Source organism: Acipenser ruthenus, chromosome 8 (genome assembly GCF_902713425.1).
Source record: "Acipenser ruthenus chromosome 8, fAciRut3.2 maternal haplotype, whole genome shotgun sequence".
Classification (NCBI taxonomy): Eukaryota; Metazoa; Chordata; class Actinopteri; order Acipenseriformes; family Acipenseridae; genus Acipenser; species Acipenser ruthenus.
The window spans coordinates 13,538,071-13,550,801 of record NC_081196.1 but is presented as its reverse complement, the minus strand read 5'-3'; the positions used below and the strand labels follow the sequence as shown (position 1 = coordinate 13,550,801).

At 36.3% G+C, this 12,731-nt stretch overlaps 2 protein-coding genes across 3 annotated transcripts; one reads left to right on the top strand and one right to left on the bottom strand.

The window, feature by feature from the left end:
* The first annotated feature begins 77 nt into the window (after positions 1-77).
* LOC117972792 (leucine-rich repeat-containing protein 51-like) lies at positions 78-6,965 on the top strand. Of its 2 annotated transcripts, none has more exons than XM_059029510.1 (5): positions 78-191; positions 2,673-2,761; positions 3,122-3,327; positions 3,677-3,825; positions 4,890-6,965. In XM_059029510.1, the coding sequence occupies exons 2-5, from the start codon at positions 2,683-2,685 to the stop codon at positions 5,026-5,028; spliced, it is 573 nt and encodes a 190-aa protein (XP_058885493.1). In that variant the 5' UTR covers positions 78-191; positions 2,673-2,682; the 3' UTR covers positions 5,029-6,965. The 2 variants fall into 2 exon arrangements, with proteins under 2 accessions (XP_058885493.1, XP_034778911.2); XM_034923020.2 differs by lacking the exon at positions 78-191 and adding an exon at positions 1,200-1,280.
* LOC131737814 (ragulator complex protein LAMTOR1-like) lies at positions 6,320-11,834 on the bottom strand. Its single transcript, XM_059029511.1, has 5 exons — positions 11,576-11,834; positions 10,049-10,197; positions 9,012-9,089; positions 8,465-8,588; positions 6,320-8,058 (listed from the first exon to the last, which is right to left on the bottom strand). Exons 1-5 carry the CDS (start codon positions 11,615-11,617, stop codon positions 7,966-7,968), a joined length of 486 nt encoding a protein of 161 aa, XP_058885494.1. The 5' UTR covers positions 11,618-11,834; the 3' UTR covers positions 6,320-7,965.
* Between the last annotated feature and the right edge of the window lie 897 nt (positions 11,835-12,731).

Genomic DNA, 12,731 nt, shown 5'->3' with positions numbered 1-12,731 from the left:
TCCCAAAGTCTGGTGTGGCGGTAGATAAAATGATACAGCTGTTTGTAAAGAGATGCCGTTCTGTTAGCAAGACCAAGTTTTGGCAGTTAGGGTTTTGTGACACACCACTAGGCTTTCTATAAGTAGTGATCGTCAATCGCGGCTTTGTATTCATATGTTTGAACATTAAAAAACAAAACAAAACAAAAAAAGTAAGTTTGAAAATGAGGTGATACAGAAGCATAACAATATTACAAGATCCCAGAGTACAACAACAAATAGAAGATGTTTGCAATGTCATGGGCAGAATATATTGCAGTACTAAAAAGCAGCATCCTTTATGGTATAGTGTATACATAACCTAGATAGATGTATAATTGTTCCCTGTAAGGAGTGTCTGCTACTGTATTACCACCGTGCAAAAGGTGAACAAGGTATGTAACATATGCTCTGCCAAGTTTCTAAACAACATGTGTCAGCAACATTACAGGCGTTAAAGCAGGTGTTGTGTTATTTTGTGGTACGTATTAAAAGGTGGTACACCGGGTAACTGCACTTATGCGGGCTGTGCAAATGATTTTAGCTCAGAAAACAAGTAAAGCCCATCTGAACGGGGTACGATGCACTGAGTTTGGCCCTTAAAGTTATTTTTAATGTCATTTTTTTTCATAATACAACAAAGCGACTTTAACTGATGAGCAACAGACTGGGTTATCTACAATTGTAAACATATACGATGTTGTAGGTCAGCTACAGTTGGTCTTGTTTGTATTGATTTGTGCAGTAGTCAATGAATCACAGCGTGCACATTCTGACGAGGTACCACTTTCTGGCGCTACACTGGAACAATGCTTTCTAAGATATAGCTTTTACTAGCTAAAACCAGGTGTCAGAATAATTACAAATATGAAGAAGTAAAGCATGGTGTCATTTATTTTCACTTATCGTAATATCGCTGCTACCCATGGCGTCAGAATAGTGTGACATCATCACAGTAATCTTGCTAAATCATGTTACCTCTGCAATATAAAAAGTCCAAGTACAGACCCCCTCTCTCTTCTTTTTATTATTATTATAATCATTTTGTATTGTTTATTTTATTTTATTTGTTGTATGTTTGTTAGTTTTTTGTTCAATGTTTTCTTTTAAATGAAAATCAAATAATATTAAACATCTCCCAAGCGGCTTTACGCGCAGAATAAAACTACATTTCCCACAACCATCTTACCACTGGTTGCCAGGAGACGAGCTTTGTTGTTAGTCTAGAACTGGGGCTCGTGAGAGAACATTGTGCAATTGGGGTAAGAAAAAAATGATATATTTTAAGGTGATATTTTAAGAAATGATATAAGTGAAATAATATGCAGTGAATTTGGCGTTTAAACTAAAAGATAAACCTAACGGAAAAAAAGTATTTCTGTTTTCTGTGAAAACCCGTCATGTTGTTATGAGGTTTGAATTTTTTATTTTTTTAAAAAAACCTAGACAACTACAGAAAAGTGTAACATTCTGTGCATATTTTGGGGATCTCACAGTATGTGTGTTGTAAACACAGTGGGCGCGTTAAGTCAGCGAGCCGCCGAGGGCAGCGCAGTGAAATAACCTTCTTAACGGTATGCTCAGTTCCGCTTCCTCTGAGCAGAACGCTGCAGAGCAGATTTCATCGGTGATCTGAAAAATTCTCGCTCTGAGCCGCTCAGTTAACGCACCCAATGGGTTTGATTCAATGAGCCATTCCTGGGTAGAATAACTACATAGCCTACTTGTACAGATGTACATTACAATGTTACAAAAAACAAACGTGAACTTTATAACTTTTACAAAAGGAAGTTTACCATATTATTATTTTTAAAACAAAATCTCAGGAAACATGTTTAATGCTTTTTTTATATCAATCTCTTATATATATATATATATATATATATATATATATATATATATATATATATATATTAGCTCAAAGAGCCAGCTGCCCAACGTTTCGATATGTTGTACATATCTTTCTCAAGGGAGCCTGTGTTTGAATCCAAACATTGGAGGTATTTATAGGTTTTTGACGGCATGACAACTACTTGTTATTGTTTACATTCAAATTCATGATTTATTCTTACATGATGTAATGGTGTTCTATATATTGTGACATCATTTTTACTTCTATCTTTGAATCTGTATTAATTCCAATTAACACTACTTTACATAAACTTATATTTTTATTATGTCATGCAATGCTGGCTCTGAGGATCAGTCTAGATTTGGCCTCCCCAGCGCATCAGCATGCACAACTTTTGAATGAATTTTGTTTATTTATTTAAATGTTATATATTTATTGAAGTTAATTAGTTCATTCTTTTCTGTTGAGTCCCGCTGGCATAATCGTGTTCAGTCTATTTATCCATTTACTTTCTTTTATTCTTCTATATGTCGCATTGTCTAATTTCAGCTGTTCTAATACTACAAACTTTACATCATTTATGTCATGTCCCTGACTGGTGAAGTGCTGTACTATTGGTTCATTCATTTTTTTATTTCTAATTAACGAAAGGTGGTTCTGAATTCTTTTATATAAAGTATATATACACTAAAAGATCATAGTGCTTGATAAGCCCCCCAAAAATTGTTTGAACATACTTGTAAGTATGGTATTTGACATTAGTATTAATTTAATATAATTAGCTTTTTTTTTTTTTTTACAGGTAATACTACATGGCTGGAAAAGTCAATAAAGACACCATGTATGCCCCCCCTTTAGATTTGTCTTTCAAGTGTATCAACTCCATGACAGGTAACACAGACCATTCTGGGGGTGTTCTGACTGTAATTAAGCCAGGGACACAGAAGGGTGCTATTCTTAGAGCTTAAAATCAAATAAAACATCAATAAATAAAGTTTTGTATGAATGACACTTTTCTACACTGTTGTTAATCTTTAAGCTCTGTTATCACTCAGAAAGCTTGTTTCACAGAATGACTAAAAGCAAAAGAAAACCTAGGATGTGTATCAGTTAGCACAGTGAGCTGCATTACACTGTGGTAACATTAACGTCTGTCATGTGAAGTCATTCATATAAGTAGGACGGTGTGTTAGACTTGCAATCAACAGTAACATGTCCCTCTAACCTGTTTTGCCAACGGTCACCTTGCAGGTGCGATGGCAGAGGAGCCACGCACAGGCCTACGGCGCTTACAACATACCCCAGAAGGGAAAGTCTGCAGCAGGGTGTTGCGTCTCAATAACAACATTCTACCAGACCTGAGCGGGTTTAATGAGGCTATTGATCACTTTATAAAAGACACCAGCCAGCTGTCCTGGATCGACCTGTCTTTCAACGATCTCTCCACCATCGACAATGTAAGTGCAGCGTAGTCAGCTACAGTGAACAACACCAATGTGTACAATTCTTACACATCTTAGTACTTCTTACACTTCTCTGCATAATGAGTAATTAGCTGCTACTAATTAGCTCGTATAACACAGAAGACCTTCACAAAGATATCTTGTGAAACCATGTTATAGTTTCTTTTTAATTCTATTTAATATAGCGGTCATCCATTTACACATGTAAATGGTACCGCAGTGACTCACTCAGTAAAATCACCACCTGGTCATACAATCAGGTGTTTTTAGGAGTACAGAGCCCTTATAGAATATCCAGTCCCAAAAACGAACTCAGTCACACATCCTCTCTGTCTGCCCCCAGGTCTTGACTCAGTACAAGAACTTGCGGGTGTTGTATCTCCATGGTAACAGTATTATCACACTGGGGGAAGTGGACAAACTGGTGGCTCTACCCAACCTGCTTAGCCTGACGCTTCACGGCAACCCCATGGAGAATGAGAAAGGATACAGGTAGGGAAGAGTAAAGGGGGCATTTTATTTTCAGTGTGGAAGGTCATCTAGCACAGTGGGTTTTTTTTATAGGCTTTCCAAGAAGCAAACAAACACCCATACAAGAAAACTTATCAAAACAGTACAGTTGATTATCTGGCAATAGATTAACCATATTGTAAGTTAACTAATTTTTTACATAATAATTTGGGTTGTGTAGGCTCATAATGGGGCAGTGCTGTGCACCTAAAGCAGACATTTGCTGTAGTTTTCTGTCTTACAATGTGTCCTAGTTCATTGCCAAAAAAATCACTGTACTGTAAACAGGAAATCCCTTGGTATTCTACAATTATATAGGAACAGATTTACAGAAAACACGTATTGTTAATATATGACAGTAATCAACTGCTGTTACAACAGTGATTTGTAATTCAGGTAACCTATTTTAGAAATGAAACCTTTGAAATCACTTTTATAAAACGTACACTAGTTCATTGTAAATCGACCAAGCCCTCAGAGTAAGGTTGCAGTATTAGATTGCATCTACAAGTGATAAAATGAGAAACGGACTTGGAATCTGATCAACAGTGCGTACTCAATATAAAACCTCTGAGAACTTCTGGTTAATATTATACCTCAAAATATTCAATTTCTATGTTTTTCATTTGATATAATATGAAAAAGGTCGAAGAAAATTGAGTTCAGAGTAATTCTCCACTAGGGTTTAACAAATAGACCAATGTAACATATAAACCGAGGTAGGATACATTTCAACATATTAAGAAAAAATTGTTTAAACTAAGATTTTTTTAAAACTGTTTTAGTGGCTGTTTTCTATGTATTGTGGGATGCATTCATAACTATAAGAAACATTTAAAAGTGAAAGAATCCTGATCATTGCATTTGTTCATGGGATATTTTAATCCCAAATTTGGTTGGTGTTATTTTGTAAAGATACTCTTTTGTAGCCGTGGAGAATAAACCATAAAACCATAAAATAAAATCACTAGAAAGCTGGTACTTAGTAATATTGTCTTCCTGTTCTCTAAATATTTATTGATTTTGTGTCTCTTTTGTGACCTGAGGAACTATGTGATGTCGGCACTGCCCCAGTTAAAAACATTAGACTTCAGTGCTGTGACCAAGCAGGACCGGGTCACTGCAGCGATATGGAGGAGAGGCTTCAATCAACAGAAACGACCCAAGAGGAACTTTGATGTGTAGCTCCAATCACAGACCATCTCGTCCACTTAACCAATCAGAAAGCAACACCTCAAACTACACTGAGAGGACATGGATTGAATAAGGGGGTTAAAGCATGGGGACATGCTGGCTTTATGACTTAATAGAAACTCACGTTTCTTAAACTTTAACACCTAATTAAATAGACTTGAATCAGTGTGTCAAATGGCAAAACAAATATTCTTTTTTAATGTCAGCTTCTCCCAGACATTTCTGCATACTCATTTCTTTGTCAAGTGGCTCTGTGTGACATTTTAGACATACAGTATAATGCCTAACCCCAGTTGTTGTTTTGCGAGGTGCTGTATTTTGTGAACTATTTTGGTTTGTTTTCTGGTACCCCTATTGTTAGATATCCCTGCAAAATCTAAGATACATGGAGTTACCTTGGAGGACAAAAAAAAGGTTTATTAAAACATGTGGACTTAGGAGATCAAAGTAAAAAGCTCAAGCTGAGTTACTATTTATTTGAATATATCTTTGAATTCCTTTGTAAGGAGGCTAAACCCCATTGAAGCACAATACAGTGTTAACACCAGCCCACAAAGGAGGTCTTTGAAATCCTGCATGTTCATAAAGGGCTACCTATGAACAGATAAGGTCACATTTATCTAGTTCTTTCACCAAAGGGAAAATTAAAAATAAAATTACTAGCAAACACCCACTGATTAATCCACTGGTTTTATTTTCATATAATGATGTGTAAAACAGTTTAGAAGACCTTAATAAACCTGGCCCAAAATGTCTACCTGGATAAACTTGCAACAGATGACAAAAACACATACATTATACCAGTCTTGGACCGTGTAATACAGTGGAGGTGCATATCCATATAAGATGATATAGTACTGAACATGAAATGTTGCAGTTTTTAACCTAGAGAAATGTGATTGTAGATCCTTTTGGATGTACAAATCTAATGTACAGCATTTCACATTGCAACATACATTACAATACATCATTGCTGTACAGCTCTTCCTTTATTAATTAAAGAAATAAATGTATTTTGTACAGGTTGTGCTGGTGCATTTGGAAAAACTGAGAAAAAAAAAGCATTGATGGCGCAATCTAGTGTCAACAGTGCATTTGCACACATAAGGGGTTTGTGCAAAGTAAATGCTGCACTGTATTGAAGAAACATCTAATTAAGTTAACTGGGCTGGCCAAAGAGAGCCATTTATTTGTTCTTTCAAATAAATGTAAGAGTTCAGTTATTCAGGAAAACTGAATGCATTTCCATGTACCTATTTAGTAATAAAGACGTATAGCAACATATCTTACAAATATTTCTTTAATGCATAATTACAATAAACAGAAAACAAAATGATAGTAACTGAATCCTTTATTAATAAATGCTTTTTTGTTGTTGTTAGCCTAAGAGTATGGGCAACTTAATTCAGGTAGTATTTTACATTAAAGTACAAAACAAAAAAGAAACCAACAAAAAAACTAATAGCACACAGCAAGAAGCAGAATAAAAATGTCTGCAGAAGTCCTAAGGTTCATCCCTTTAAAGCTCCAAAAAGTGCTTCATTTTGCACTAGAGATCTGCTCGCACCAGTACAGACATAATACAAGTGTCCATAAATACTTTTAAAAGAAAAAATGAAGAAATACATCTACATTTCTTCAAGTATATTCATTTAGAAACTAAACTGTTTCAAAATCCACCACTTGCTCATTTTTACCATAGGTGATTAGGAGTTGAGTTCGGATCATGTGTTTTTTGTTCCATTAACATCGCTTCTATAGTTCTGCGTGTAGGATTTTTAAAATGAAAGAGACTGATACACTGTGTTCATATATAGGTAGTGTTCCAGGTGGTCTTTTCTGAATAAAAAGCTATAAATCATCTTACCATACATAAAACAAATGTAATAAACTAGGGCTTGAATTGTTCACTTTTTATGTTTGGTCTCTCATTTATTTGTGATTAAACAAAATAAGCGTAGGGGGGTCAATCTTACTGGCTTATTTATTCAGTTTACTGAAAAATAATGAAATGGAGAAGAGAATAACACTTGAAGACCACTTTAAACATATAGCTTAAACAAAACAGGGCTAGCTCATAAGTTACAAAACTGACAACCTAACAAAGGCCTTTTTCATATCGTTACAATTTACTTCCATGAGTCAAATGATCTGAGCTTTATTTCCTATTTTGTGTTGGGACAGGGTGGCGATACTGAACGATGAGCGCAGAGAGGAATTAGTGACAGAAATCAGCAAAACCGTTAGTGCGTGTGAAAGATTAGTGCTTACACAAGGTGAAGGGAAAAATGACACTGGCTAACACTATAGGAACTCCTCCACAAAGAACTGCCCAGGTTCCTCAATAATCCTGACCTGAAAAACCATGCCTTCCATTCTGTGTTGTGACAAATTGTGTTGAGCAGTGTGGTGGTTTTGTGATGACTGCTGTCCACTGAGAGCTTTGATGAGAGCACCAAACTAATTTCACCTTGATAGATTTGAGGCTCATCCTTTATTAGATGAAAGGCATCACTAGACCCCCTAGCCGTCACTCCTAATTATTTATTTATTTTTACTTTTTAATAAACTACTCACTGGAGGCGATCTATTCTTAGGTTCTGGCACTGAAAAATCAGTTGAATAATCACATAAAATTCAAGCCTTATTTTTTAAGATTAAATTGGTTAATAATGCTATTGAACAGCAGCAGTCCCCAGTTTTTTTTCCTTTATGACACAAGTCCTGAAAAGCTCAAGAGTTTGTGGGTCATGATCGGTACGAGCTGACCTCTAGTTAGCAGAGATTATAGTTTCCAAGTCTTCAGCTGTTGATGCACTGTGGTGGTGTTGCTGGAATCTCAGAGAGAGATGGAGGGATGGGTAGATATGTGGGGGAAGAGAAAGGGACAGGGATTGAGGGAGAGTAAGAAGAGTCTCCCCAAGCTGATCAGGGAATCGCAAACTGCACAACCAAATCCTCCTTCGCGTCCACTTTTATCTGTGAAAGTGCACTGCACGCATATGCAGCGATCTTAGCAACCTGCACAAAAAAAAGAGAGAAAAAGATGAATTCCCATCTTGCACTTCCACTGGCTATAGAGGTGTCAAATGTTATTGCATTTTGATTTAAAAACATGATAATTGGTACCAAAGCATGTTACAGGCTAGAAAGCATGTTGGTCAATAGGAGAAGCAGCTGGTTTGTTAATGTCAGGAAATAAACAGTTCACTGTCCAAGAAGTTCAACACAACTTGAAAATAAGGCATGGAACTGAGAGTTTTGATGTTTCAAAATGAAAATGCATGCATTTGCTTTAACATGCGTCTTTCAAAACTGCACATTTGGAACCTCTCCAAGCACACCTATAGGAGGGACTGAACATCACTGGTAAGCAGCGCAACTGACAACTAATACAAAACTTTCTTAACTAAGGAAGCGGTTGTACCTGTTGTATGTCTGAGTATGGCACAGGTTCACTGGCGAGCACTTGATGAGGTTGGCTGGTTAAGGAGGGCATAGGAGCCGGCTTTTTCTGCGACAGGCCGTTACTGAGCACTGCCAGTCTTGTACTGTGTTAAAGAGAAATATACAGAACTGAAACCGATTTAGAAATAAAGATATATAAAGATTGTGCGACAAAACAATTTAAAAAAAAAGATATATTCTCCAATATTAATTGCAGATGAGCAAAAGGTTAACAATCCAGTGAACTGAACTCCAATTTATGGTCTGTACTTTCCGTACAAAAATTGAATTTTGCTCTTTGTGGTGTTTTTTTTTTTCTAAACCTTTTTTTTTTTTTAAATCAGGATTTTACTGATAGACTACTTGCTGAAATTATTTGTAATGCTAAAGAGTGGGAGTGATAAAAGTGGTTACCTGCATCACAGAACTATAGAATGTAATATAACTCTGCACTGTTTTCAGAGCAAATGTTCAAATCAGCTAAAAGCTCTTCCACATGCTAACACAATGTTGGAAGCCAGGCTCACCTGTACTGTCTGGCTTTATCCATGTACTCGTGCTGCTCCATTCCCTGGGAGTCTGCTGCAGACACATCAATTATATTCCTGCAAAAGGACACACAGAAAATCAGTTTTACTAGAACCAGCCCATTCCTCTCTATCAACTTGATTCATTCACCCTGATTAGCACTAATCTTGAAATACCTAGCCATACTTTAGGTCCGTGTGTCCAAAGTTTGGGCTTTCCACTCCTGGTCTTTGCTCCATCCCTGTTTTACATTTGTATTTAAATCAACTAATTAAACTTCCACCCAGTCCCTGATTTAGATTTCTGATAAGCTGTGACAGCCTTAACATAACCTACTTTTCTACTCTTTACTACTTTTAAAGCTATATATTGCCATGTGAGCCTGACCCGATAACCAAATTCAGCTCTAGGTCACCTCAATTTGAGAAAAGTGTAGCTCTGGCTTTACTAATGGAAAAAGAAGGGATTTCTCATGCAGAACTGAAGTGCAAGCACAAGGGGAAAAGTGATTCTAATTATAAAAAAAACTAAACAAAAAAAAAACACATTAAATTAGGTTGAAGCTTAGTTGACTTACAAACCATTAAGGTTGCTCACTGTTTTTGTTAAATGCTATTTAGAAATAAAATTAGGCACAAATATGCTTGCACAACTGAAGAGGACTGATTTCAACTTTATTGATTCCTTCCTTACATAAGACAATATAAGGGCTTTGAATAACCTCAGTCCTTTTAATTAGCTACAAAAAGACACACATAAACATTGTCCAATGCCTACATACTTAAATCTACAACAGCAAAAGAATTATCAGCACACTTTGAAACTCCCAGACACACTCTCTATGCTCCTCTCAACTGGGCGGATAGTGCTCCAACTGACCAATGAAAACACTATGTGTGGGTGTGCTTTAAGAGTTGACACTACATCTGTTTATTATGGATGAACAGAGGGTCTCGTTTCTAGCACTATCTACTCATCATAACAGTGAAAATAAGAGCGGTATTGTATTCGTGAATTTGCCCAGATCAATACTTACAGTGCTGTCTTTGTGAGGATAGAAGAGAGGAGTGCCTGCTCATCTGTCCGGGCAGAGGGAAGGCTTGCTGAATTCCGCTCTGTCCCATTGGTGGATTTACTGGGTGGGTTAGAGGTTGGGTTCAGTAGTGGCTTTCGCTCTTCTCGATCCTAAAGAAATATAGATAAATGAAGAGACACCTTAATTGTTATAATTTACTGCACTTACATTTACATGATTCTCTTGTTTGGGTCAAACTCATTTTCAGCTGCAACACTAAAGCCAGCAACACTCTCATGACTGCTTTGATGAGAATGAAAGTCATTGTGGTTCTCTATGAATCTTTGTTATTGATGGTGCAGGTGACTGCACTATAATTGGCCATTACACAAGGTATTATTTGACATAGATAATCCTGAGCACAAGACAGAACATGTGTGCCATTAATTTCAGCTACAGGAGCTGTGTGGTTTGTAGTTCATGCTGATATATTCTCGGTCTCAGCATTAAATGGCCAGTGGATATAATGCTAAAGTATAAGTATTTTTTTTTTTTTTTAAATAAGAATTTAAAACTGGCAGAGTTAAATATTTGCAATTATGCTTGTACAGAGCTGTTGTGACAAAATATACAAAACTAAAAACAAAACGACACAAATCAGCATTTTGGAAAATATACTAGATGAACAGGAGAATAAGGGATGCACAGACAATGTTACAAAAGCAATTACAGTTAGACAATATTGGCAAAAGCATTTTTAAACCTTGATCAATTTATTTCAAAATCATATATACAATGAAAATCAGCCAGTCCTAACATGTGATAGTTCAATTTCCTTTTTTTTGTATGGGCTATATCATGACACACTGTGGTGGGTGCAGTTGACTTGTAAGTTCCTGTTTTTAGACTGCTCTGTGGCTCACAGTTAAAAAATGTAGCCTAGCAACCATAACGTGGATTGTGGAAAGTGCTTAAAATGTATTTGATAACTGTCTTCTTTTATTGTACATTTCAAATCTGGATGGGACTGTGATGCACTGATCACTTCTGTGGTTTTATCTGTTGTGTGATTATGTTGGGCTCTTGTGACAGATTCATGTCCCCCCCGCCACCCAATGAATGTCACAGGGTGTACCACAATACAGTAACGTGCGACGTAGGTCGTAACAGTGAATGACACATTCAACAACTGTCGTCTTGTCAACCCTTGGTGTGTCTCTTAACTGCCCAAATCTATCTCCTTCTATCTCTCTCAAGTCCATGTTGTAAAATTAGTTTGTGTTTCTGCTGTCCAATAATCGCAAAGTTGCTAGTTTCACCCCAGTAGCTGTTTACTGTGCACCCTTCACCCAGGCCGTGTTATGATATTTCCCTGTCTGTGTTCTATATCGCCGACGTTGTTTACATGCGTCTCCTTGACATTATGTTCTTATTATACCTATTTTTTCTTCAGCTCACGTCACTTGCAGCTTGCTCCTCTCTCTCCTAGTCTATATTACCCAATTAATGTTTACAACTATCTATCTGTTTGTCTGTGTGTCCCAATACCTGCTCCGTGGTCTCAGTCTCGCTGCTGTAACAGCAACCCATGGTGTCCGGTGTTGGATCTCGGCTATCTGCCAAGCGAAACGAATTCAATATCCAGCTTTCTTCCCGGTAAACAAATACAAAAAAAAAAAATTAATTCGGGTTCTGAAGGAGAAATAACTGCTCCTTTTCCTCGGGTTCTTCCACCCTTCTTTTCTGCAAATACGAGAATCCAATCACATGACGGCTGTTCTGGGGCAACAACTTATAATATCCGGTGAACATGAAGCTCTCTCGGGGGAGTGAACCACCCTTATCACGTGATAGGGACCTTTTTTTTTTTTTTTTTTTTTTTTTTACTGTTAATCAAGCAAATAGTCGTTGGTGTTATATAAAGATACATACTTAATAACACTATTATACCATATGATTTTTATTATTTTCAATTGTAGCTAATGTATGTAACTTTATTTTAGTTTTCTGTTTTAGGTTTTTTATTTATGAATGTATGGATTTTTGTAGTCAAAGTCAAAGGGGTAAATGAGTAACATCATGATGCATCTAAGTAAAACAAAAAATACTTTACAGCATGTTGGTCTCATTGTAGTGCTGATTTAACAGGATTGATATGTTTGGGACTGCTGATGGTGCCCTTAATACTGAATACAGGCCTTAATATTTAAGATGATGCCGTCACTAGTAAAAGAACATTGGGACTGTATCAAGCTGCCTTAATTACGAGTTTATTTATTTATTTATTTATTTATTTATTATTATTATTATTATTATTATTATTATTATTATTATTATTATTATTATTTACCATACTTACAAAATATTTAGGTTTGAAGTGTGTTAGGTACACAGGCCTTAATATTTAAGATGCCTACATCACTAGTAAGAGAACATTGGGACTGTATCAAGCTGCCTTAATTACGAGGTTTTTTTTTGTTTGTTTGTTTCTTTTTTACCATACTTACAAAATATTTAGGTTTGAAGTGTATTAGGTACACAGGTTGAAAACAATGTGGAAATGTGCTGTCCCTCGTGAGTGATTCGTAGGTTGTGAAATTAAAGGTATCACTGACGTGTATTCTGTAATATCTGCATCTCCTTGATTAAGCACCCGATCGGTATTCTACGTCATGCCAGATTAATGCTTTGTTGTAGCTGATAC